This window comes from Plecotus auritus (genome assembly GCF_963455305.1).
Source record: "Plecotus auritus genome assembly, chromosome: 6".
In the NCBI taxonomy this organism is placed as follows: domain Eukaryota; kingdom Metazoa; phylum Chordata; class Mammalia; order Chiroptera; family Vespertilionidae; genus Plecotus; species Plecotus auritus.
In genome coordinates this window covers 100,689,378-100,716,901 of record NC_137773.1, presented here as the reverse complement: position 1 = coordinate 100,716,901, position 27,524 = coordinate 100,689,378, and the positions used below count along the sequence as shown (strand labels likewise).

Genomic DNA, 27,524 nt, shown 5'->3' with positions numbered 1-27,524 from the left:
TTATGTCATATCTTTTTTACTTGATAAGTCTTATCAAGGATTTATCAATTTTACTAGTCTCTTGAAAAGAGCACATTTTATTTTACTACACTTCTATACAGTATTTTGTTTTCTGTTTTATTAATATTTCTCTGAACTTTTTATTTCATTCCATTTATGTTCTTTAGATTCAATGCTATCCTTCCTTGTGTTAACTTCTTGAGATGAATGCTGATTTTCCACATTTCTTCTCTTCCAGTATATGCCTATAAGGTTATAAATTTTCCTCGAAGCATGGCTTTCGATGGATCCCTCAAGTTTTTATTCAAGTTTAAATCACTTTGTTTTTAAGCACTGATTTTACAAATTATGGTATAAAGATAAGCTAAATTACAACTTAATTTGTTCATGTAAATTGCTTTCAAAATACATCACAGCTAAGATGTGTATTAGATTTTACATGCTTTTAGAAGAAAACACACAGAAGCATTTGCTTTTTCAATAAACTTGGTCATATCTCTTTTGGTCAGTCCACCATAGTCATGTGAGGTAAGAATTATCTGGATATTGTTTAAAAATTTTTTAAAATACGTTTTTATTGATTTCAGAGAGGAAGGGAGAGGGGGAGAGATAGAAATATCAGTAATGAGCAACAATCACTGACCAGGTGCCTCCTGTAGGCCCCACACTGTGGATTGAGCCCAAAACCTGGGCTATACCCTGACTGGGAATCAAACCATGACCTCCTGGTTCATAGGTTGACACTCAACCACTAAGCCACACCGCTGGGCTAGTATTGTTTGCACATTGAACCATTCTGGGTGATGTTCATCTTCTCTGCTTTTAGGGCAACTTGGGACATGAAGCCAAATGTCCGATTAAAATTTTTGAAGGAGAATTCTTTGTAGATGGCATCTCTCTCACTTAATTCCAAGCATCCTGCTGCTTTACGATCAAGTATAACATGGTCACTCTCCTATGCTGTCAACCAGTGAGCATCTACGGACATGGTTAAAGTTCCAGTCAGCACAGGGCTGCTTCACGAGCACTGCCTGCCCTCGAGTTCTAATATGTACTCATTTTTATTTTCATTCAGTTCAAAATTGTTTCAAATTTTCTTTGTGATTTGTTATTTGAACCATGGGATGGATGGATATATATATATATACATATATATACACACACACATATATATATATATATATATATATATATATATGTGTGTGTGTGTGTGTGTGTGTATATATATATATATATATGTATATATATATATATATATATATATTTAAATCTCCTAACATGGGGGTTTTCTAGTAATTTTTATTTTTTAAAAATATATTTTTATTGATTTCAGAGAGGAAGGGAGAGGGAGAGAGAGATAGAAACATCAATATGAGAATCATTGATTGGGTGACTACTGAACATGTGCCCTTGACCGAAATCAAACCAGGGACCCTTCAGTCTGCAAGCTGACACTCTAACCACTGAGCAAAATCAGCTAGGGCCTACGTATCTTTTTGTTATTGATTAATATCATTATGATTTTAATCTTTTGACACCTGTAATTTGCTTTTAGCCCATTACATGGTCAGTTTACAAAGCTGTTCATGTGGTTTGAAAAAAGAGTATATTCAGCATTTGTTAGATGTGGTGTTTTTTATATGTCTATTAGGTCAACTCCATTAATTGTATTGTTCTAATTTCTACAACCTTCCTAATTTTGTTGTCTTCTTATTACATCAATTACTGTTAAATTCTCCCACTATCATTTGTATATCTCTAATAGTATTTTTTAAAAATATATTTTTATTGATTTCAGAGAGGAAGGGAGAGGGAGAGACAGAAACATCAATGATGAGAGAGAATCATTGGTCAACTGCCTCCTGCAAACCCACTCCAGGGGATTGAGTCCACAACCTGGGCATGGGCCCTGATCAGGAATCAAGGACCTCCTGGTTCACAGGTTGACACTCAACCACTGAGCCATGCTGGCTTGGCAAACTGCATTTCTTTTAATTTTTGCTCTATATATTATGAAGCCTTGTTATTAGTTTCATACAAACTTAGAATTGTTACATCTTATTTTTGTTTTAGAGTCTATTTTATGTAATACTAATCTAACTACAACAGCTTTTCTTTGGTTAGTGTTTGATTTATACATTTATTCTTCTTTTACTTGCCAACTTTCTGTATCATTATGCTTTAAATCTGTCTCTTATTAAACATCATAAAGTTTTTTCTTTTAAAACGCAGGCTGGGTAGCTCAGTTGGTTAGAGCATCATCCAGATACTATAAGATTGTGGGTTCAATCCCCCTCAGGTCACATACAAGAATCAACCAATGAATGCATAAATAAGTGGAACAACAAACTGCTGTTTCTCTCTCTCTTTAAAATCAATAAATAAAAAATTTTTAAAAATTTAAATCATACCGGACAATCTTTTATCCATTTATATTTAATGAAATGGATATATTTATCATATTTGTTCTATTTGTCCTACTGCTATATGTACCTTCCCTTCTTTCTTGCCTTCTTCTGGGTTATTTTTTAAAATATATTTTTATTGATTTCAAAGAGGAAGGGAGAGGGAGAGAGAGATAAAAACATCAATGATGAGAGAGAATCATTGATCGGCTGCCTCCTGCTCACACCCTACTGGGGACTGAGCCTGCAACCTTGGGCATGTGCCCTTGACTGTAACCGAACCCAGGACCCTTCAGTCCACAGGCTGATGCTCTATCCACTGAGCCAAACCAGCTAGGGCTCCTCTTCATTCTTAAAGGGTATTTCTACTTGATGTAGTATCCTAAATTCCCAGTTAGTCTATTTCAGTGCTTTGAATATGTTATTACATTGTTTCCTGCTTCTATTGTCAGCTTAATTGTTCTCTTTTGAAAGTAATCTTTTTGCTGGCTGCCTAAAGATTTTTTTCTTTCATCTAAAGCACTTTTACTATGATGTGCAGCCTATGTGTTGTTTTCTTTATATTCATTTTGCTTTGTTTTAATTTTTACTTGGCTGCACTTTTTGCTAAAGAACTGGTTTCCTTATAGTCATCTTCTATCCCATATGTACAAGTACTCACAAGCTCTGCGCTATCTGCTCTGCACCTTCCATGTGGAATCTGAAGCATAAGTATGTGCAGGACTCTCCTCTGTATGCTCTGAGTAAGCTAGGCTTTCTCCACTCTACAGAGCTTTATCCTAATAATTGAATCACCTTAGCACAGAGCTTGGAGAGAATGAGACAGTAGGAGGTTTGTGCTCAGGTGCCACCATCCTTCCTGAATCTTCTGCATTCTCAGATAAGTTAGGACCTTACCTTTAAAATCAAATCTCCCTGTGCCCTGGCCAGTGTGGCTCAGTTGGAGCATCATCCCATACACCAAAAGGTTGTGGGTTTGATTCCTAGTCAAGGCACATATGTAAGTTTCAGGTTTGATCCTCTGTTGGGGCGTCTACTGGAGGCAACCAATCGATATGTCTCTTTCACATCGATGTTTCTCTATTTCTAAGATCAATATAAACAAACAAACAAACAAACAAAAAATAAAATCAAACCTCCCACAACACACTAGGAAAAAAATACTTGGCTACACATGCAACAAAACATTACTATATTAAGATCCCTCACAGGCCAAGAAGAAAAACAAGCAAAGATTCACATAACCCAGTAGAAAAATGGGGAAAAGGTATGAACTGACAATTCACAAAAGAGAGATAAACATGGTCAATAAACACAAGAAAAAAAAAGTTCATTACTCATCATAAAAATACAAATTACAATTTAAAAAACACCAGACTCTAAAAAGTATAATGAACAGTATTGAGGAAAGCCCTGTGAACTATGCGTCACACAGGAAATGTAAACTGGTACATCCTCTCTAGAGGTTATCTGTACCCGATTTAAAATTTTAAGTACTAATTGACACAGATATTAAATTTCTAGAAATTTATCCTATGGAAATAATTAAGAAAATGTTATCGTTCATATCCTAATATTGCTTTATTTCCTTTCATACCACAGATCAACATCTGACATATTTATTGTTTGTCTTCCTTCCACTAGAATATAAGCTTATTGAAAGCAAGGACCTAAACAGTACTTGACACATACCAAGCATGTAACAAATGTTGGTTGTTGACAGAATGTGCAACATTCTGTAAGATCTATCTGTAAGAGTTCAAAATTATGGACTTAAAAAATATCCAATATCCAACAGCAGGGGAATGGTTAAAACAAAGAATTGACATTGACAACTATGTAACCATTAAAAATTGATCTATAAAAAAAGTAAATGTCATGACATTATCACATGACCTCATTTCTGTTAAAAAGGAAAGAAAAAGTCGACAAAAATATATGCACAGATAAAAGCTAACACAGCATATACAACCAAGATGTTATCAGTGGATATGAGATGATAAGATTACAGGTGACTTTCTTTTTCCTTATTTGTGGCTTCCTATATTCTTCAATTTCTTATATTGAATACAAATCTTTTTTAATAAGAAAAAAATTATTCAAAACAAATTCAAACCAAAACCAATATTTTATTTCTAGTTCAAATGAAGAAAAGGCAAGATTACCTTCAATTTCATCATCGGAATTCAACTCATCATCAGAGCATATGTTGAGAATGTTAACCAGCATCTCTGTGACTATAAGATAAAGCAAAATAGCCCTGATTTTAAGAACAATAAATTCATTTAAAAAACCCAAATCTAAGTAATTAATAAGGTACTCTTCCAAAATGATGTGGATATCTAAATAAACATACTTGTTAAACATAAATAAAAATGACTTGTCATTAGGCTATTAAGAGTAGCTACAGAGTAGCATTATACTCCTGGTTTATATACAATTTAGGGAGATTACTTGTTCCAGTAAAAGTCTGGAGTCTTTGATGATTCTATTGCATAATGACAAGATTTCATTAGACTACTATCCAGAGCCATTTCCTTCACTGATAAGCACACGAAAAGACTTCCTCCCATTTTACAAAGAAGTTAAGCCACCAGGCCAGGCCTATATCCATCAGGCTTATTTTATATTTGCATAGCTTTTTTGTATAGGTGCACAAATAAAGTTCTAAGGGCAATATTTCCTATTTAAATCTCTTTTATCACTGAAGAAATCACTGAAGGAATGGTAAATGACATGTTATTTTAACATCTTGATCACAGTAGGACAGCTACATTAAGTGGATATGTATAACAAGAAAAGCATAAATCAACTAGAATTGTAATTTAAAAACCAATCACATGTCATTTTAAAATCTTTATTAAAAAACAAAGAAAATTAGAAAACATTTTGATAACTTTTAAAAAACATTTCTGAACCATCAGGGGGCTCATGCAAATATAAAAGTATGCTAAGATAACTGATGGTCCAGATGCTTTAGTTCTCTTACCTTTTTCCCCAACAAAAGGCAAAGACCACGTGAAAACATCCATAAAGTTTGGAAGCCAGTAGGGGTGTGGAGAACAGTTAAACTGCCTGATATTCATGACATTGTTTTCATATTTTAACACAGCAGCTAAAAAGGTAAAAAGCAAGAAAATCTGGCACAGAGGAACATGACATGGCAACTAGTATGCATTGTACAGTTGTGTATTTACTACACAGAATTCAATACCTTAATTTCCATTTGTAAATTCAGGACTTAGTATTTAAGGGCAGATGGGAAATTTTAAAGCATTTTATATATAGTTCATTCTTTTTTTTTAATGACTATGCTTATTTTTATTTTTATTTTTTGTAAATACCTAAGGATATTTTTCCTTTGATCTTTAGAAAAAGTGTAAGGGAGGGGGAGAGAGAGAGAGAAAGAGAGAGAGAGAGAAACACCAAGACCAAGGCCGGGGATTGACCAAAGCCAGGGATAGAGCCTGGTACATGCCCTTGACGGGACTCTTCAGTCCACAGGCCAACACTAACCACTGAATCAAACTGGCTAGGGCTATATAGTTCATTCTCTCTTAATAATCCCAAGGAACAAAGTTACATAAAGAGCTCATATTTTACAAGTACAAAGGAAACTAAGCTCTGAAACTTCAGAGTCACTGCACAGTAACTACCTATAGAAACCTCAGGTTCCACCTGAGAAAAATTTGCCATAATTTCATAATATCCCTTTACTAGACTAGAGGCCCAGTGCATGAAAATTCATGCACTCAGGGGTCGGGGGGATCCATCAGCCCAGCCTGTGCCCTCTTGCAGTCTGGGACCCCTCGGGGGATGTCCACCTGCCAGCTGGCAATCAGACATCACTCTGGCAGCCCAGGAGCCCTCGGGGGATGTCCGACTGCGGCTTAGGCCTGCTCCCCTAAGCCGCAGTTGGACATCCTTAGCATTGCCGAGGAGGCAGAGAGGCTCCCGCCATCACCACTGCGCTCGCAGCCTCGTCAGTCCAGCTTGTGGCTGAGCGGAACTCCCCCTGTGGGAGTGCACTGACCACCAGGGGGCAGGTCCTGCATTGAGCGTCTGCCCCCTGGTGGTCAGTGTGCGTCATAGCAATTGATCATTCCGCCATTAGGGTCAATTTGCATATTAACCTTTAATTATATAGGACTAGAGGCCCGGTGCACGGAATTCATGCATGGGAGGGGGGCGTCCTCTCAGCCTGGCCTGCACCCTCTCCAATCCAGGACCTCTTGCATCCCTCTCGCAATCCAGGACCACTGGCTCCTAACTGCTCACCTGCCTGCCTGCCTGATCACCCCTAACCACTCTCCCCTGTCAGCCTGATCACCCCTAACCGCTCTCCCCTGCCTGCCTGATCGCCCCTAACTGCCTCTGCCTCGGCCCCCACCACTGTGGCTTTATCCAGAAGGACATCTGGAAGACGTCTGGTCTATCTGGTCTAATTAGCATATTACCCTTTTATTAGTATAGATATAGATATGCAAAGTAGTTACAACTGCAACTCTCCTTTGAGGTCAAACAGTTCTCACTAAATGGACACAGCCTATTTTGCTTGCCATTAGCCAGAGCCAAAGATTTTATAAATTCTCTGGGAGTTTATAAACATAGCAGTTATCTACAGATCATAAACTTGAAATAATTTACAAGGTTCAAAAGTAGATTCAACATTCTCTACATACAATATAGTGGATAAAAAATGCCCATCTTTCCTATATACAGTCAGTATATCTGTAAGTGTTTAATATTAACCAGCTCATAAATTTGTACATATACTTTGGTATAAAACTAATTTTTTTATATTTGAAAAGTTTTAATATCCAATTCCTTCATCTTTATCATCAGCAATGCAATGTTGTTTGTATTATTCTTACTGTGATCATAAACAGAATAGGGTATAACAGCTCTCCAGAAATGACAGATATACGTCATCTCCTGGTTTCTGTTTCTTTGCTTATTATAGAACTAGAGGACCGGTGCACGAAATTCGTGCACTGGGGGGGGGGGTCCCCTCAGCGCAGCCTGCACCCTCTCCAATATGGGACCCCTCAGGGGATGTCCTACTGCCGGTTTAGGCCCACAGGGATCAGGCCTAAACCGGTAGTTGGGACATCCCTCTCACAATCCAGGCTGCTAGCTCCTAACCGCTTGCCTGCCTGCCTGCCTGGTTGCCTGTAACCGCTTCTGCCTGCCAGCATGATTACCCCCCTAACCACTCCCCTGCTGGCCTGATCAATGCCTAACTGCTCCCCTGCCGGCCTGATCGCCCCCAACTGCCCTCCTCTGCCAGCCTGGTCCCCTTCAACTGCCCTCCCCTGCAGGCCGGGTTGCCCCCAACTGCCCTCCCCTGCTGGCCTGGTCACCCTTAATTGCCCTCCCCTGCCGACCTGGTCACCCCGAACTGCCCTCCCCTGCTGGCCTGATTGCCCACAACTGCCCTCCCCTGCCGGCCATCTTGTGACAACATGGGCGTGGCCATCTAATCACCACATGGAGATGGCCATCTTGTGCGAGGGCATGATGGTCAATTTGCATATTACCTCTTTATTATATAGGATAGCCAAGTGTTCTCAAATTTAAGTTATTGAATGTCTAAAATGTACAACATAGATTATAAAGAAAAATACATGAACATAGAATCTCTAGCTCTTAAAAACCTAACACTGACTACAATATACATGTTCCATTATTTTCATGTATATGTATTTTATTTAGATTAGATGAATATACAATTACTCAACAATTGCCTCAATCTACACAGGAAAAGGGGTGGGAGGTGGGTCTCAACAGTGGATGATTAAAATTAGACCTTAAAAACTGATTTAGGGTATGTTTCCAGTGGACACAAAAATAGGAATAGAAATTTTTAAAAATAATGACTTAAGGGTCTTTCATATAACCAGTGGAGCTAAGAAATACCTGTGGATACCAATAAGTCTAAAGAATATTCAAGAAAGAAATGCTACAGTAGAAGAAAGAGAAGTTGCCTTTTTCAAGAAAAGAGGTATTTGTATGGGGAGTAACTGAGTGTCACCACAGATTATTTCAGGTGCCACATTTTCTGCCTTTTCCCTAAAAAAATGCTTAAGAAACAACCAAGGGAAATAAGATTGTTTCAAGATAAAATTATCGATTATATCAAAGTGGACAGAAAACTCAGGTAGAATGAACTGTGACTTTAAAAGTTTACTAAAGTAATAACCAAGAACAAAACAAGATTAGAATGGGGCAAAAAGTGAGCTGGCAGTTAGTAGTGATTGCTGCTTTAGGTGGCATGTCTCAGCTTAGCACATGATAAATCCACTGGGCAATCAATGTTAATAGTAAGGTAAAAAAAAAAAAAAGTGAAACGGTAAAGTCTTCAGAAATATGAAGACTAGAACCACTAAGTGTCCTTGAGGAAGTTTAACAACACAAGTAGTGCATACCATTCATAAGGGAAGAGACAAGAACAAAACCAAACTACAACATGTTAGAATTATTAGCGGGGGAGGAAGAATTAAAAATGGAATTAGGGAGAAACAGGACACAGTAGGACAGCTAAAGTCTAAAAAATTGCTTTTTAAAAATGGACAGAAGTCATTGAAGGATATACTGAGATGATTGATCCAAATCCAATTTCAATGAGATGTGCCATTTCATAGTTTATTTTTAAATAGAGTAAATGGTAAATATATTGTGGACCTCTTTTAAAGTTCTCTCCCCAACTGCATATACAAGGTATGACTATAAAGTAATGAGACTTAAGAAACCACTGACTACAAACACACAGACCTTATATATCAGATGAGTGTGGTCCTTTGATGTAATCACACCAGGCACAATAACAGTAAAATGCTACAGTATTATAGCAATTTACAGTTTGACTGATGATTTTAATTTCATTTTTATTATTCCAACCTATCTTCAACAACCCTAAATGACAGGTATTTTAAAGATAAACTGAGGCTCAGGTAAGTGCTGTTCAGTGTGAAGTAAACTTAAATGCAGAGTGAAGTTATCTTGTTAACTGTGAATTTAAAATTAAGCAGGACTAGCCTAGAACTTCTGACTCCTAGCTTAGTGCCTCTTTCAATGCACCTTGCTGCCTTATGGTATTTTTAATTCAAAGATGCTGCCATTACTCAAAACGTTTTTGGAACTCCTCTTTTGGAATTGCCTCCAGAGCCATTTTATAAGCAACACAAAGAAAACCAGTCTCATTACCTTATAATCATACCTTGTTTCTGAGCCCAAATGGTATCGACTATCTTGAACACTCACCTTACTCATCAGTCTGCACTCCGAATGACTTTTGGCTGTTCCAAAAATCAAATCCACCCTCAAAGGACGAAGATTTCCCATCATTGTGGATATTATCAAAAGAATGTGTCGCAGACGCTGAAGGTAATGCCAAAAGAGGAGTTCCAAAAATGTTTGAACAATGGCAGCATTGTTGGAATAAGTGTATAGCCTTCTGAGGCAACTACTTTCAAGGGACAATACTCACTTGAATATATACATTCTGGTATGTTTATTTAAAAGTTCTATTATTTTAGAGTCATACTTTATAAACAACAAAATAGTTACAGAGGCATGAAGTTTTTAGGTGAACCACAGCCCTCATACAAAACTTAGGAACTATGACTCATAAAAGTTAAATAAAATAAAAAAGACTTTAAAAGGATAAAGTTTCAGAAGTAGAATTTTTGTGCTGAAAGGCATCTGGATAGCTAATCCTCTTTTTCTATATGGGAAACTGAAGTTTAGAGAGATTATGTGACTTACCTAAAGTGGCACTATTATATTAGTTTCTGGAAGGGCTTGGACTAAAGTTAAGATTTTTTTCACTTTGGTATAGTATTCATTCTACCTATACCATTCTTCAACCAGAGCAAATACACAAACATTAAAACCAAATGGTGGTATTTTATTGAGATAATGTTATAAATAAATTAAATTCACTGAAACCAATAATTAATGCTGACAGTTCTAACCTGAACCTGGAATAATTTATCCTTCTTATATTTTGATTCAGTAGTACAAATCACATCTGTTATGATCATTATTTATACTCACAAACACCTCAATAAAGGCCAAAAATCAGAAATTAGGCTCTTGCTTGGTTTAGGAGATGGAAACCAAGCAAGAGCCTAAATTCTAAGTTTCTTGCCTTTATTTCAATTAAAACCTTTTTCCTTATTTAAAATTTATATATATTAAAAATACACATACACATATATATGTTAAAATAGAGCTCACATTTACTCACAAATTCAAACTCAAATATCGGTGGACTCCTTTACCTTTATTGTTATAGACATCTAGGTAATTGGGGGCAGAGAAAATTGTAATGAGTGATGGAAAGCCTGTTGTTTGGCTCTTCCTGTACATTCGATACCTGGAAGAGAGATGACAGCCCATCTGTCCTGATATTAAAGGCAAAAACTCTGAAGTGATATTTGGTACAGTTTTAATATAACCTACCCAGCATCTTGGGCTTCATGGGCTCTGATTATTGATAACAAATTATTATTCCGCAAGAAGTCACAAACTGCAGGGTAACTGAAAAAGAAAATTAGAAAACATAAATCCAGAATTAAAACAACTGATTTTTTAATAGGAAGGGAATAACTTAGAATGATACGAGTTGATGTTATTTTGAAATTAAGCTCTTACACACCACTGAACTTTTATTAATAGCTTAGCAATCACAATTCTGTTTTTCCATTTCACTAATATACCTCATTCTAGATCAAATACGCAGATACAGTAATAGACAACCCTAGGTCAGAAACAGCTCCCCTCTGTTAATTTTTGTCTTACCCCATGACAATAACACACCAAAACTTTTCTTGCTATGTTGATATGTTAAAAAGTAGCATGGTTTTGTGTGTGTGTATATGTGTGTGTGTGTGTGTATTTTTAGGGGCTAAAAACTGAACACACAATTTTCAAATTGTCAAACTGTTAGAAAAGTTAAAGAACCTACTTATAGCTTCACAGGTAATATCAACACTAAGATAATATAATGCAGTCATATTTTAGACATAAATGCAAATATTATGTTCAACCTTATTCTAATTAAAGAATATTTGTCATTCTCAATGACAAATACCTGACAAGAAGAACTAGAGAATTCAAAACTATCCTGGAATAATCCAACTATTACTTAGTTTATGTTTAAATCTTTGTTTTCTTATTATGAACATTAGAAAAAATTAACTTTTAAAAGAAGTTGTACATTCACACGGCATGAAATTGAAAGATACAAAAGGGGATGGTGATCTCCTCTCTACTCCCTACTTCCTTTTCAGCTGCCCTGGAAGAGAGAAGCAACCCATGTCCCTGGCTTCCTTGGGTGCACTTTCACACTCTATACTACTTCAAGCAATTACACAAACACACATGAATATGCACATCACCCCAACTTCTAGAAATACTATCAGATGGTAAGCAGAGCTCTGCATGTATCTTTTTTTCACTTTAGTGATTATTCCATACCAGTTTACGAAGGGTTGTTTTCTTTTTTCATTTTTTTAAATTTATTTTTATTGATTTCAGAGAGGAAGGGAGAGGGAGAGATAGAAACATCAACGATGAACAAAAAGAAAAAAAAACAAACATCAACGATGAAAGAGAATTACTGATCACTGATCGGCTGCCTCCTGCATGACCCAACTGGGGCTTGAGCCTGCAATCCAGACATATGCCCTTGACTGAAATCAAACCCGGGACTCCCTCAGCCCATAGGCCAATGCTCCATCCACTGAGCCAAACCGGCCAGGGCTCTTTTTTCATTTTTAAAAACAGCCTCACTGTATTGTCTGGTATATTCCATTGTCTGGATGTACTACAATTTATTTAACTAGTTTCCTACTGAACATTCAGGTTGTTTTAAATCTTTTATCATAAAAAATGAGCAATGAATAACCTTATTACAGGCATTTTACACATTTACAAGTACAGTGATTCTTCTTATTCTTCTTGCCTATGTTCTGTAAAGTTGCTGCAAAAACTGAATTAGTCAATACTGCTCCCAGGGGAAATATAGAATCAGGGTCCTGTGAGCCTCTGCTCCCAACATTTTCATCAACTGATCAATAACTTTGTTTTATGTGTGTTTCTGAGTAAAGATGCCTTATTTAATATATACTGTTGATTCATAAACATGAAACTTAGAGCCAACACCATAATTCATGCCTGAACCAGGCTTAGCATACACAGGTCTTTTCTCTGTAAGGCACATCACAGACTTCTGGCACTTAGCAACACTAGACAGCATTTTGGCACTGTGCTTGGAGCTGTTTTTAAACAGCAAATTAACCAACCAAAACCGTAAAAAATGTTAAACAGTCCACAAACAGAATACCTGCTTACAGCTACGAGAACTGAAACAGAAGGCAGAGCAACTCCTAATAATTCTAACCTCAGCTGGGAGCACACGTAGGGTGACAGATTTCTCGTCACTCTGCACGCACCCATGTCTGTGAATGACTGTGAAAGTGCTATGAGTATTGATTTTGGGGTTACAAGTAAATCTTAGCAAGTAGAAAAATTTGCAAATTAGAATTTGTGAATAATAAAGATCAATGATACTAGTACAGCCACAGGATTATGATTTAGAAGTAGAACTTCCAGATCAAAGGTCATGGGCATTTATAATTGAGAGATATTGCCAAGTTGACCGCCACAGAAATTTTAGTGATTTCTATTGTGCTAATAATAAAGAAGTATTTTAAGCAATGTAAAGAAAAGTAAAATTTAAATGATTTCATATTAGTCACTGGTAGAGTTGGCAGGAAAGAATGAAAAAAAGTTGCTTAAAGAATGTTAAAACTATGGTAAAACTGAGGCTTACTTTTTAAAAAAATATTTTTATTGATTTCAGAGAGGAAGGGAGAGGGAGAGAGAGAGAGAAACATCAATGATGAGAGGGAATCACTGATCAGCTGCCTCCTGCATTCCCCCTATTGGGGATCAAGCCCGCAACCCGGGCATGTGCCCTTGACCAGAATGGAACCTGGGATCCTTTAGTCTGCAGGCCGACGCTCTATCCACTGAGCCAAACCAGCTAGGGCATGGCTTCTTACTTTTTGTGTGTAGATTCCATTTAATTAGTGTATCATCTTAGGCAATTAACAGATTTTTAGGGGACTATATACATGTATTATTTGTCACAATAAAATATTGGGATAAAAAATTTTAGACTTCAGCCCAGCTGTTGTGGCTCAGTGGTTGAGCACTGACCTATGAATTAGGGGGTCTTTTTCCATTCCCATTCAGGGCACATGCCTGGGTTGTGGGCTTGATCCCTGGTGGGGTTGGTGCAGGAGGCAGCTGATCAATGATTTTCTCTCATCATTGATGTTTCTATCTTTCTCTCCCTCTCCTTTCCTCTCTGAAATCAATAAAAATATATATGTATTTTAAATTTAGATTTCAAATTTTCCTATATTTCCCTATTATTTTATTTTATTTGTTTATTTTTATTTTTGGTTAATCCTCACCTGAGAATATTTTTCCATTGATTTTTTATAGAGAGAGTGGAATGGAGGGGAGGAGAGAGAGAGACATCAATGTGAGAGAGACACATCGATTGGTTGCACCCCAACCCATGATTGAGCCTGCAACCGAGGTACATGCCCTTGACCGGAATCGAATTGAACCCACAACCCTTCATTCAGCAGGCCGACACTCTATCCACTGAGCGAAACCAGCTAGGACTATATCTCCCTATTTTTGAGTGGCAAAGCAAAATGAAAGCTTACATATGAGATTTAAGACAACAGCCAACTTCCAGGAATGTCCTGAGTTCACAATGTTCTGTTCTTTTTATATCTTTGCCTATACCAGTAGTTCCAAAAGCTGGAGAGCTTTTTAAAATAATAAGAGGACTCCCAAATCAAAATGTCTGGGGGAAGAGCCAAGGACTCTTCATTTTTAAAAAAGTATATAGATGATGTTTGGCAACAAATTATCTAGATCATTAAAGCACTGTTCAATCAGATTTGGCATATTACACTTATCAGGGCATAAAACCTACTAACTGTAACCAAAAAAAGAAACAAATAAGAATCTTCTGCCTTCTATTAATCAAAAAATTAAACAGAAGTCCCTATGCTACTTGAATTCAATATATAAAATACTTAAAATAATTTGATTAAACATACTGCCATTTCCTTTCCCAACTTGGTAACTCTGAGGATCAGCTTACCTGTAAAAATAAGAGCACCCCCGGACAGTGTTGTGGGTATAGTGCTCCAAGGTCTTTTCATTGCCATAGTCCTCTAAGGGATCAGACCAAAGCAGGTCACACACTGGCCCAAAGGCTGGAGGTTCTTTAAACCTGTCTAACTGGAAGACAAGCAAAAGCCAAAAGAAGAAAAATCATGAAAGCAAAAGAGCTTTTGAAAATTGGTATGGGTAAAAAAAAACACACAAAAATCCTTCCATTCATAAGAATGTATTAGGAGAGAAGGCAACAAGCCCCTAAAGGATTTTCCTGCAAGAAAACGAACATTTAACAAATTTAGATACACAATTTCTATCATTTTTTATAATACAGGATCAGGCAAAAGTAGGTTTGTATGAAAAATGATACAATCCTATGTAATAAAAGCCTAATATGCTAAGTGTCCGGTCATCCATTCAACCAACCAAAGCGTAATATGCTAATGATATGCTAAGGCCACTCAACCATTCGCTATGATGTGCGCTGACCACCAGGGGGCAGACACCCCGACCAGTAGGTTAGCTTGCTGCTGGGGTCCGCTGATCAGGACTGAGCGAGATAGGCCTGACACGCCCTGGAGTCCTCCCTTGGTCCCTCCCCAGCTGGCCAACCTCCCGCGTACCTCCCCAGCCCAGATTGTGCACCGGTGGGGGTCCCTTAACCTGGCCTGCACCCTCTCGCAATCTGGGTTGAGGGACCCCCCCCCCCCCCAGTGCACGAATTTCGTGCACCGGGCCTCTAGTAATTAATAAATAATAATACAAGAATAAGTTATTTCATGTACTCACAACTGTAAACCTACTTTTTAATTTTATTCATTGCTTCATTTTAAAAATAATTTATTATTCAATTATAGTTGTCATACAATTTATATTAGTTTCAGGTATGTAACATAGTAGTTAGACATTTATATAATTTACAAAGTAATCATTCCAATAAATCTAATATCTATCTGACACGATATTTAGTTATCACAATATTATTGACTTATACTGTACTTTACATCCCTATGACTATTTTGCAACAACCAATTTGTACCTCTTAATCCCTTCCCCTTTTTCAAACATGTCCCAAATCTTTCCCTTCATTTAGTGATCATCAACATTTCTCTGTATCTATGAGTTTGTTTCTGTTTTGTTTTTTCAGATTCCACATATAAGTGAAATGATATTTGCCCTTTCTCTGTGAGACTTATTTCACTTAGCATAATACTCTGTAGGTACAGCTATGTTGTTGCAGATGGCAAGATTTCATTCTTTTTTCTAAAAAATGTTTTTATTGATTTTCTTTTTTTTTTAGAGAGAGAGGAAGAGAAAGGGATAGAGAGATAGAAATATCGATGAAAGAGAAATGTCATCGATGGGCTGCCTCCTGCACACCTACCTCCCACTGGGGTTTAAACCCACAACCCAGGCATGTGCCCCAACCAGAAATCAAACTGGTGACCTCTTGGGTTCATGGGTCAATGCTCAACCACTAAGCCATACCAGCTGGTGGGCACAAGATTTCATTCTTTGTGGCTGAGTAATATTTCACATTGTGTGTATGTATGTATGTGTGTGTATATATATATATGTATATATATACATATATATATATATATATCACTTCTTTATCCATTCATCTATTGATAGACATTTAGCTGTAATTTAATGTGGTGTGGAAGGAGGTGAGTAAGGTACTTACCTATCCCCTATAAACCTACTTTTGCCCACCCTGTATTGTTTTTTTAGATAGATTTTTATTGATTTCAGAGAGGGAGGGAGAGGGAGAGAGAGACAGAAACATCAATGATGAGAATCATTGATTGGCTGCCTCCTGCGTGCCTCCTACTAGGGACCTAGCCCACAACCCAGGTACGTGCCCTTGACTGGAATTAAACCCAGGACCCTTCAGTCTGCAGGCTGATAGTCTATCCACTAAGCCCAACCGGCTAGGGCCCACCCTTTATTTTTTAAATAAATATATCTGTTATCTAACCATTCTGTACAAAAAAACCACTTACATGCTAATCTTACAAGTAGTATGCACTTATTTAATTGGAAAGGAAAATCAAACCACGATAGAGATATACTATTATTTAGAAAGACTGTGAGAAGTTCATTTCAACTGCCTAGATGAGCCAATGTTACCATGAGAGCAGGAAGCGTTTTACAATGATTCTATTCATTGTTTATCTCATTCCAATGGAGATTTCTTTATTTCAAAACATGCTAGTTTTATTTTGCAAAGGATTTTCATCCTATGAAATGGAGGCATTTCAATGTAGATTATTTAACTTATGCCTTTAGTCATTGCTGCTGTTGTTAAAAGCATAAGAACAAAAACAAACAAAGAACCTCAAAAGAAATAACTAGAATAGCTGAGTGCCAAGAACAGAATTTTTACTAAGTGAAATTGATTAATACAATCAATTCAGAATTATAAAATGCTGGTTATTTAAAAGACAATAAATTAGCAAAAAAGGCAGTGCATGCAGACATGTCTCTTACCCTGAGGAAGGTAACCAGTTTTATGAACAGAAACATCTTTAATTTTAATACTTATCTGAGAGATGTGAAATATAAAAAGGTAGAGGAGAGATGATGGTAATGTTGAACAATATAAGTGAAAAAAGACTGGTCATCTTTTTTCAACTATGAAGATACAGAATCCTGGAAATAATTACAAGTCAGGAAGTGTAACACTTAAACTCTTCATCTAAAAATGTCAGTCCATGAATTTCAGAGCTGAAAGTCCTCAGACCATCCATTCTGACTTCATTTCAGAGAAGAAACTGACTAAGGGTAAGTAATTTGGTCAAGCTTACATGATAAATGGCAGGATAGGGATTAGAAACCTGGTTCCCTTCCTTATGCACAGCTACAAATTTTAAAGTTTCAGGAATATACTAAGAAATGTTATGTTTTTAGTTGGTAAAAGCACAGATTTAATTTAAAATTACAGAAAATTTCTGGAAGATATATAGCAAAATGTCAACTGGAGTTATAGCTCAATAATTAAATCACAGGTGATTTCCATTTTGTTACTTCTGATTATTTGTATTTTAAAATATTCAGCAATAAAAACATATTAGTTGACTGCAATAAAAATCAAGATTAAAAAAAAATATATATATATATATATATATATATATAGCCCATGAGAATAATGAAAGATTACTTACTTTACTAATGTCATCTAAACAAGTAATTTCAGGTGACATCCCACCATGTACACACAGAAACTGCTGATTTAAGAGGGCCGCGAGAGGGAGACAGTCAAATGTATCCATACATGCATCATACACCTGTTCAGAATATTTGATTAGACCTATCAAAAAAGGAAAAACAGTCAGAGGAAGAAAAGCTAAAATTTATCATATATCAAAAAGGATATAGGTCAGAAGATTTATGAAGTTACTTCAAAGCCATTTATCTCAGGCAAATTTGAAAATACAATCATCTTTGTAAAGATATGTTTGAAAAGTTGTGGATAAAGAGTAAACAAACTCTTTCTCCTTCTCTAAAGACAAGGGCGGCCTTGGATTAACTTTCTAGCTCTGCTGCCCTGGAAAACTCAGGTGAATAACAACTGTGTTATTAGGCAACGTCGCTTATGGTAAAAGTTGCACAATTACCTGGCAGGAAGCTGTAGTTTAGGGCTCCTCTGAGTGCAGTGACTCATAAGGTATGTCCTTTGCGGGACATTGGAAGCTATGCCAAGAAAGTTTTACAAGAGATATTGTTGCTTGTGATGCATGGGAATTCTAAGCCAGGGTGGCTCCCTAATGTGCCCTATGTGGATATTGTTTCCTTGTACCTAAACTGGGACTTGGAGGGGATGAATGAAAGGAAGGTGAAGCAGCAAACCTCTGGTGTACGCACTCCTATGAGGACAATGCCAGTGAAAAGGGTTGCCTGGTGCTGCCCTTCCTGGACAGTCTCCTTCTAAGTAGATGGAGAGCAAGTGAGGTCTGTGGTATTTTTATGAACCTGAATATTTTGCTGGTCTAAAAAGAACCCCTGGGAGTGCTAAACATACATAAATGGAAACTAGAGTTTTCAAAGTCATCACTAAAATGTCAATCATCTTTTTGTTCATGACTTTTAAGGCCTTTAAGCAAATCATGCCCTGATTCTATTTTAGGTAAAAATGTTCATCTTAATGACTTATATTTTGATGTGGTTGTCATGTTAAGGAAATATCTCTAGTAAGGTCTCCACAGTCATAGAGAAAGAATAGCTCATGAAGTGATAGCTGGAACCTTGGATTTCAAAAGGTCAAGCTGTGATTGGAGGTGTGCATTGGTAAAGAGGGCCAGAAGTCGTAAACAGCAGCCCTCAAGAACTGTGAACTCCTTATATTCTTCCAAGATTCTGTGAAAATGAGACAGAGCCTACAGGGCCAAGAAAATAAATCTATAGCAAGAGATTCAGATTACCTAATTGGTAATTATTTCTGCTTATTTTCTTCTTGGAATCTCCAAGCTTTTAGAAAAGACATGTTTAAGTAATCAGAGCCTAGTTTTGGCAAGGCTTTGGGGAAAAAAGTGAAGGGTAATGGGTCCAGATTTGGGCCAGTGCTATACATGGGTGGAGGAATAACTGGAGAGAGATCCCTAAAAAGAATGTGTAAACTAGGGGGCCACTTTTGGGGTTATAAGGCTTTCCATCCGTGAATATGAAAAAAAAATTTTTTAATGCTGATACAGGGTGATCAGGGTGTGAGGACTATAAGTTTAGAAACTTTCATAGCATTCTGTATTACCATGACAACAGTTAAGATCATCTATATCACAACATATGCTGATTCTATTATGGCATCCAAGTTAACAAGAGCCATGCCTTATGCTTCTTTGTATCTCCTTACAGTTACATCCTTACATTCTGCTTTATATTTGTAAACTATAAATTTTGGTATTTCAAAAAGTATACCCAGAATTGGCCATAAAGTCTGTTAGAAAAAAAAACAACCAAATAAGAAACACACACACCCCATTTGTCTGTGGCGAGTGATTGACTTTTTCTCCTGAAAATCCCTGTAGCCATAGTTTTCTGTTGCCAACATCAATAAGGAATTCCTTTGTAAGAGTCCTAAGGTTACATATAGGCAGGGATTTAAATTACTTATTAATTCATGTTCCACAACACCATTTTTACATCAATAAAATGACTTTGACCCTAAGAATGATTCAAAAGAATTCCTTAGCCCACTTCCAAAAGAATGCCATATCTAGAGTGAAGGTAAGAAATACAGTGTCGCCGAAACCGGTTTGGCTCAGTGGATGGAGCGTTGGCCTGCGGACTGAAGGTTCCCGGGTTCGATTCCGGTCAAGGGCATGTACCTTGGTTGCGGGCACATCCCCAGTGGGAGGTGTGCAGGAGGCAGCTGATCGATGTTTCTCTCTCATCGATGTTTCTAGCTTTCTATCCCTCTCCCTTCCTCTCTGCGAAATATCAATAAAATATATTAAAAAAAAAAAAAAGAAATACAGTGTCTTAAGCCATTTTATACCAGTACTAGTAGCCCTGTGCACGAATCCATGCACCAGTAGCTCTCTGCCGCCCTCCTGTAGCTCTCGCCCACTGCCAGCCTCCTGTAGCTCCTCCCACACCCCTCATTGCTTGCTGCCCTGTCCCCTTCCTGTAGCTCTCCGCCTCCTGCAGCTCTCAGCCACTCTCCTGCAGATCCATGATCCGGTCATTACATGGTCGGTCGTTATGCCTCATGGTCATAATGAATAATTAGCATATTCCTCTCTTATTATACTAGAGGCCCGGTGCATGAAATTCGTGCACGGGGGTGTGTGTCCCTCAGCCCAGCCTGCACCCTCTCCAATCTGGGACCCCTCGAGGGATGTCCGACTGCCTGTTTAAGCCCGATCCCGGATCTGGCTTAAACAGGCAGTCGGACATCCCTCTCATAATCCAGGACTGCTGGCTCCCAACTGCTCGCCTGCCTGCCTTCCTGATTGCCCCTAACAGCTTCTGCCTGCCAGCCTGATCACCCCCTAACCACTCCCCTGCCAGTCTGATTGATGCCTAACTGCTCCCCTGCCAGCCTGTTTGCCCCTAACTGCCTTCCCCTGCAGGCCTGGTCACCCCTAACTGCCCTCCCCTGCAGGCCTGGTCACCCCTAACTGCTCTCCTCTGCAGGCCTGAGTCCCCTGCAACTGCCCTTCCCTGCAGACCCAGTCACCCCCAACTTCCCTCCTCTGCCGGCCTGGTCACCCCTAACTGCCCTCCCCTGCAGGCTTAATCACCCACAACTGCCCTCCCTTGCAGACCTGGTTCCTCCCAACTGCTCTCCCCTGCTGGCCATCTTGTGTCCACATGGGGGAAGGATCTTAGACCACATGGGGGCAGCCACCTTGTGTTTTTGAGTGATGTTCAGTTTGCATAGTACTCTTTTATTAGATAGAATAGAGGCCTGGTGCATGGGTGGGGACCAGCTGGTTTGCCCTGGAGGGTGTCCCAGATCAGGGTGGGGGTTCCCTTGGGGTGTGGGGTGGCCTGGGCGAGGGGCCTGTGGCGGTTTGCAGGCTGGCCACGCCCTCTGGCGACCCAAGCAGAGGCCCTGGTATCTGGGGTTTATTTATCTTCTACAATTGAAACTTTATAGCTTGGAGCTGAGCCAAGCCTTCTGCTTGCTCCGTGGCGGCAGCCATTTCTGTTGAAATTTATGTATCTTCTATAATTGAAACTTTGTAGCCTTAAGCAGAGGCCTGGGCCGGCCAGGGTGTGCGGAAAGCTTGGCTTCCTCCATCGCCGGGAGCAACCCTAGCCTCCTGCTCTTTCCAGCTCTGTGGCTGCTGCCATTTCTTTTTGGGTTTATGTATCTTCTATCATTGAAACTTTGTAGCCTTAAGTGGAGGCCTAGGCCAGCAAGGGCAGGCGGAAAGCTTGGCTTCCTCCATTGCCAGGGAAACCCAAGCCTCCCTCCTGTTCTCTGTGGCCGTAGCCATCTTGGTTGGGCTTACTTGCATATTTGCTCCTGATTGGCTGGTGGGTGTGGCTGGTGGGTGTAGCAGAGTGATGTTAATTTGCATATTACTCTTTTATTAGATAGGATAGGATAATACAGGAGGTAACAAATCAAATTAAGCAATAAGAAGTTGATGTTATATTGACACATGAACAAAATAGGTTATAAAATGTTACCATTTTTACTTTCTTGAAGTATATTAATCTATATATATAAAAGGCTAATATGCAAAGTGTCTCCGTGGGAGTTCAACCAGGAGACCAATCGCTATGACGTGCGCTGACCACCAGGGGTTGGTGAGGACCGAAGGCATGCCATGGCCAGCAGCCAGAAAGCCCCAATCAGCCCTGATGCCGGCCAGCCTTGGGGACCCTACCTGTACACAAATTTCGTGCACCAGGCCTCTAGCCCTATCTAATAAAATAGTAATATGCAAATTAACCATCACTCTGCTACACCCACAGGCCACGCCTACCAGCCAATCAGGAGCGAGTATGCAAATTAACCAAACCAAGATGGCTGCAGCCACAGAGAGAGCAGGAGGGAGACTTGGGTTTCCCCGGCGATGGAGGAAGCCAAGCTTTCCGCACACCCTGGCCGGCCCAGGCCTCCACTCCAGGCTACAAAGTTTCAATTATAGAAGATAAATAAATCCCAACAAAAATGGCAGCAGCCACGGAGCTGGAGAGAGCAGGAGGCTAGGGTTGCCCCCGGCAATGGAGGAAGCCAAGCTTCTGCAGCCCTGGCCTGCTTTGGCCTCTGCTTAAGGCTACAAAGTTTCAATGATAGAAGATACATAAATTTCAACAGAAATGGCTGCCACCACAGAGCGAGCAGAAGGCTTGGCTCCGCTCCAGGCTACAAAGTTTCAATTGTAGAAGATAAATAAACCCCAGATACCAGGGCCTCCGCTTGGGTCGCCAGGGGGCATGGCCGGCCTGCAAACCACCACAGGCCCCTCACCCAGGCCCCCCACACCCCAAGGGACCCCCCACCCTGATCCGGGACACCCTTCAGGGCAAACCAGCTGGCCCCCACCCGTGCACCAGGCCTCTATCCTATCTAATAAAAGAGTCATATGCAGATTGACCATCACTCCAACATACAAGATGGCTGCCCCCATGTGGTCAAAGATCCTGCCCCCATGTGGACACAAGATGGCCACCACAAGATGGCCAGCAAGGGAGGGCAGTTGGGAGGGACCAGGCCTGCAAGGGAGGGCAGTTGTGGGCAATCAGGCCTGCAGGGGAGGGCAGTCAGAGGCAAACAGTCTGGCAGGGGAGCAGTTAGGCATCAATCAGGCTGGCAGGGGAGTGGTTAGGGGGTGATCAGGCTGGCAGGCAGAAGTGGTTAGGGCAATCAGGAAGGCAGGCAGGCAAGCAGTTGGGAGCCAGCAGTCCTGGATTGTGAGAGGGATCCCAGATTGGAGAGGGTGCAGGCTGGGCTGAGGGACATACCCCCCCCCCATGCACGAATTTCATGCTCCAGGCCTCTAGTATGTATATAAATACCAACATTTTTATTTTCTCATGGGTTAAGTTGAAGATATCTATATTTTTCTTTGACTTAGTTTGGGTGTATTTTCTGGAAGGATATGTAATCTCTGTATGGTAACACTGATTATTATATTACATTTATTATTGAAATTTGTTGAAGTTTCACAATGTGAATATGCCACAGAGAGCTAAGTGTTCAACACAGCATCATGGTCAAAGAATGGAGTCTGGAACCTAAGTGTCTGGATTTGAACCTTGCCTCTGCACACCTACTAGCCTTGATTTCCTCAAGCCTAAAATGGGCATAATTATAATACCTACCTACATTATAAGGTTGCTATGAAGATTAAAAGAATTCATATATGTAAAATGCTTTGAATAATGATTAGTACACAGTAGGTACTACGGAAGTTAACCAATAAAATTACCTTACTTAATCCTCACAGAAAGCCTATGAAGTAGGTACAAGTATTATCTTCATTAAAAAGCTGAAGAAGTTGGCTTACTTGCCCAAAGTTGCAAGCTACTAAGTGGCAGAACTGAAATACGAACATTTCATGCTCTTAACATTATTTTAAATGAAATATTTAATGGGAAACTCTAAGTCAGGGGTCCTCAAACTTTTTAAACAGGGGGCCAGTTCACTGTCCCTCAGACCGTTGGAGGGCCGGACTATAGTTAAAAGAAAAACTATGAACAAATTCCTATGCGCAGTGCGGGCCCAGGACAAGTCGGCTGCTAAGCAGGACAGGCAGCGGCACCCGGCAGGCCGGATAAATGTCCTCAGTGGGCCACATGTGGCCCGCGGGCCGTAGTTTGAGGACCCCTGCTCTAAGTGGTCAAATATATAATTCCCAAAGGTTAAATTAGCTTACTCAAGGACTTCATTTTCATGACAAATGTTAAGATCCATCCCATAAAACAATCTATCTATATATATAAAAGCCTAAGCGACTGGCTGACCGGCCAGTAGTTATGACTTGCACTGACCACCAGGGGGCAGACGCTCAACACAGGAGCAGAAACCACAGGCATGGAAACATGGAACAGACTGATGAATCTCAGAGGGAAAGGGGAAAAGGGGAGGGCAGGAAGAGATTAACCAAAGATCTTATATGCATACTAGAGGCCTGGTGCACAGATTCATGCACCGGTGGGGTCCCTCGGCCTAGCCTGCGCCCTCTCGCAATCCAGGACCTCTCGGGGGATGTCAGACTGCCTCGCAGGCCAGGCTGAGGGACCCCACCAGTGCATGAATCCGTGCGCCAGGACTCTAGTTATTTCTATAATGAAGGAAAAATGCACATCACTCATAAGATCACACTGATACAAGTTCTAACTAGTATCAGTAATACAACATTAACAAAACAAAATTTTCAACAACATTCTTTAAAAATAATTTTGAAGGTTACCACTATTTGCAAAAAATTACAACCTGGCTTAGCCATTGGTTATATATTTGTTTTAATTTTATTTGTTTCTACTATTTTTAAAAAGGTAATACATTTACATGGCTTAAAATTTAAAAGCTACAAAAGGATACACAGTGCCTCTTATCTCTTCTCTTCAGGCAACCAGTATAACTAGTTTCCTGGTGTCTTTACAAAACTAGTTTATGTATACATATGCAGATATGTACATTTATTCTCCTCCTACATTATCCTTTTGTCTTTTACATAAATGGCAGCATATACACACTGTTTTGCACTTGCTTTTTGTACTTGACATATTTCGGAGATCATGTCACATCTTTGCATGAAGAGCTTTATAATTATTTTTTTAAATGTGTACATAGTATTTCACTTTATGAATATACCACAACCTAACAACACCAATCTCTTGCTACCATAAGTAATGCTGTTATGAACAACTAGAGTCCTGGTGCATGAAAATTCATGCACTGGAGGGGAGATCCCTCAGCCTGGCCTGCCCCCTCTCACAGTCTGGGAGCCCTCAGGGGCGGGAGGCGACCTGGTGGTCAGGGGAAGGCGACGCCCCATCACACCTCTGCTGCTGCCACTGCTAGTAGCACAAGCCTCGGCCGGCCCTGGTTACCTGAGCCTCGGGCGGCCCTGGGCAGCTGGGAGACTGGGGGGGGGGGGTGCTGAGGGGACTGGGGGACTCTGGAGGCAGGTGCACAGAGTGGCTGGGCACGCCTTGCTGCGCGCCTGCCACCCTGGCGGGGCTGAGGGGACTGGGCACTGCCATCTTGTGGCTTTGGGCGCCGCCATCTTTGAGGGCGGGGCGGCCAATTAGCATATTCCCTCCTTATTGGCTGTGGGTGCCACCATCTTTGTGATGGCATGAAGGTCAATTAGCATATTCTCTCTTTATTAGATAGTATGATAAATATTTTTTAAAAATATTTTTATTGTCGAAACCGGTTTGGCTCAGTGGATAGAGCGTCGGCCTGCGGACTGAAAGGTCCCGGGTTCGATTCCGGTCAAGGGCATGTACCTTGGTTGCGGGCACATCCTCAGTGGGAGGTGTGCAGGAGGCAGCTGATCGATGTTTCTCTCTCATCGATGTTTCTAGCTTTCTATCCCTCTCCCTTCCTTTCTGTGAAATATCAATAAAATATATATATAAAAAAATATTTTTATTGCTGAAACCGGTTTGGCTCAGTGGATAGAGCGTCGGCCTGCGGACTGAGGGGTCCCGGGTTCGATTCTGGTCAAGGGCATGTACCTTGGTTGTGGGCACATCCCCAGTGGGGAGTGTGCAGGAGGCAGCTGATCGATGTCTCTCTCTCATCGATGTTTCTAGCTCTCTATCCCTCTCCCTGCCTCTCTGTAAAATATCAATAAAATATATATTTTTAAAAAAATATTTTTATTGATTTCAGAGAGGAAGGGAAAGGGAGAGAGAGAGAAACATCAATGATGAGAGAGAATCACCGATCGGCTGCCTCCTGTACACCCCCCATGGGGGTTCGAGCTCGTAACCCGGGCATGTGCCTTGACCAGTTAAAAACATGTATTATAGTAGTGCATGTTGGTGATGAAAGATAATTTAAGCAGTGCAAGTCCTCCTAACTTACCTCCCCACAGGTAATCACTATTACCAATTTCCTCTGCACATTATATATTTAATTGACAAAGGAGATCACACTATACATGTTCTGCAAATGGTTTCTGTCGCTTAACAATATACCTGAACATCTCTCCATATCTAGAGCCACCTTGATCTTTCAACAGCTGCCTCATATTCCATTTTTTAGATGTATTATCACTTACTTAAGCAGGCCCTTATTGACATTATCTCTTTTTTGTTGTTATTACAATGAACATCCATATAAATCCATATCTTACTGTCTTTTTGAGTAGACAGTGTGGTAGATATAATTCTAAAATGGTCTGCAATGACCTACACCTTTGTATAATCTGTGCCCCTGTGAGTGGGTGGACCCTGTGATATGTTGAAACTCCCATGATGACATTTTCTTACATAGGCCTGGCCTAATCAGGCCGGCGTTTGAAAAGCAGAGGGTTTTCTTCAGCTGGCTAATCACAGAAGAGCAAGGCAGAGAGACGCACTCAGGCAGCCTGGAAGAAAGCACATTGCATTGTGGAGCCACATGCCAGGAACTGTAAACAGTCTCTGGAAGCTGAGGGCAGTCCCTGGCCAAAAGCTAGTAGGAAAATGGGAACCTTAATCCTACAGTCACAGCAATTGTGACTAGTGAGCTTGGAAAAAGACCCCAAGCTCCAGATGAAAACTGCAGCCCTGGCAACATCTTGATTTTGGCTCACTGAGACCCTGAGGAGAGAATTCCACCATACTGTGCCTGGACTCCTCACCTACAGTAACTCTGAGGTAATAAGTGTGCTGTCTTAAACAGCTACATTTGGGGTAATTTGTTATGCAAATTTTAATGCTGTTATGCAGCATTAAAAAAACACAATATAATCTGCATGATAAATTCGTAGAAGTCAAACTGCTGGGTCAAAATCTTTACAGATATTCCAAAATTGCTCTTCAAATACAATAATTTAAACAAAACTCACCATAGATCCAATGTTTTTAACTCTCTGATTATCTACTGATTTATAGGTTTATTCCACTAAGTCCAAAAGGATGGAGTGATCTGTACTGTATCTCACCCATCTGTAGCTAACTTTTGTGTCAGAGGGATTTTTTTTAAGTGTTCGTACTCTAATGTTTCTTATAAGAACTCTCTTTCCTTTTCGGTTCTACTAGGAGGAAGAACTGCCATTACAACTAGCAGTAACTCCAATATAGGAAGCTGTTGGCAACCAAAGTTAAGATGAGCATATGGGACACTACCAAAATGTAATTCATCTGTAAGTAAAGATATTTTTATCTGGGGTGGAAAGGTGAATAAACTCTTGCCTCAGAAAACAAATTTAAAAGTCTTTCAGTGTTGACTATTCTTCTGGGAATAAAGCTTTAAATATTTTATAACATGTTCCCCCAAAATAG

The 27,524-nt window shown here is 39.7% G+C and overlaps 1 protein-coding gene across 6 annotated transcripts in view; it reads right to left on the bottom strand.

Moving 5' to 3' along the window:
• The window catches only part of PPP3CC (protein phosphatase 3 catalytic subunit gamma), a 107,031-nt gene that overhangs the window by 22,460 nt on the left and 57,047 nt on the right, over positions 1 to 27,524 (bottom strand). For all 6 annotated transcript variants that reach the window (XM_080675933.1, XM_080675930.1, XM_080675935.1 and 3 more), the window contains exons 5-10: positions 17,786 to 17,931; positions 14,602 to 14,741; positions 10,872 to 10,949; positions 10,691 to 10,785; positions 5,395 to 5,520; positions 4,571 to 4,642 (exon numbers count right to left, since the gene is read on the bottom strand). In XM_080675933.1, the coding sequence (XP_080532059.1) occupies positions 4,571 to 4,642; positions 5,395 to 5,520; positions 10,691 to 10,785; positions 10,872 to 10,949; positions 14,602 to 14,741; positions 17,786 to 17,931 (657 nt within the window). The remainder of the gene's footprint in view (positions 1 to 4,570; positions 4,643 to 5,394; positions 5,521 to 10,690; positions 10,786 to 10,871; positions 10,950 to 14,601; positions 14,742 to 17,785; positions 17,932 to 27,524) is intronic.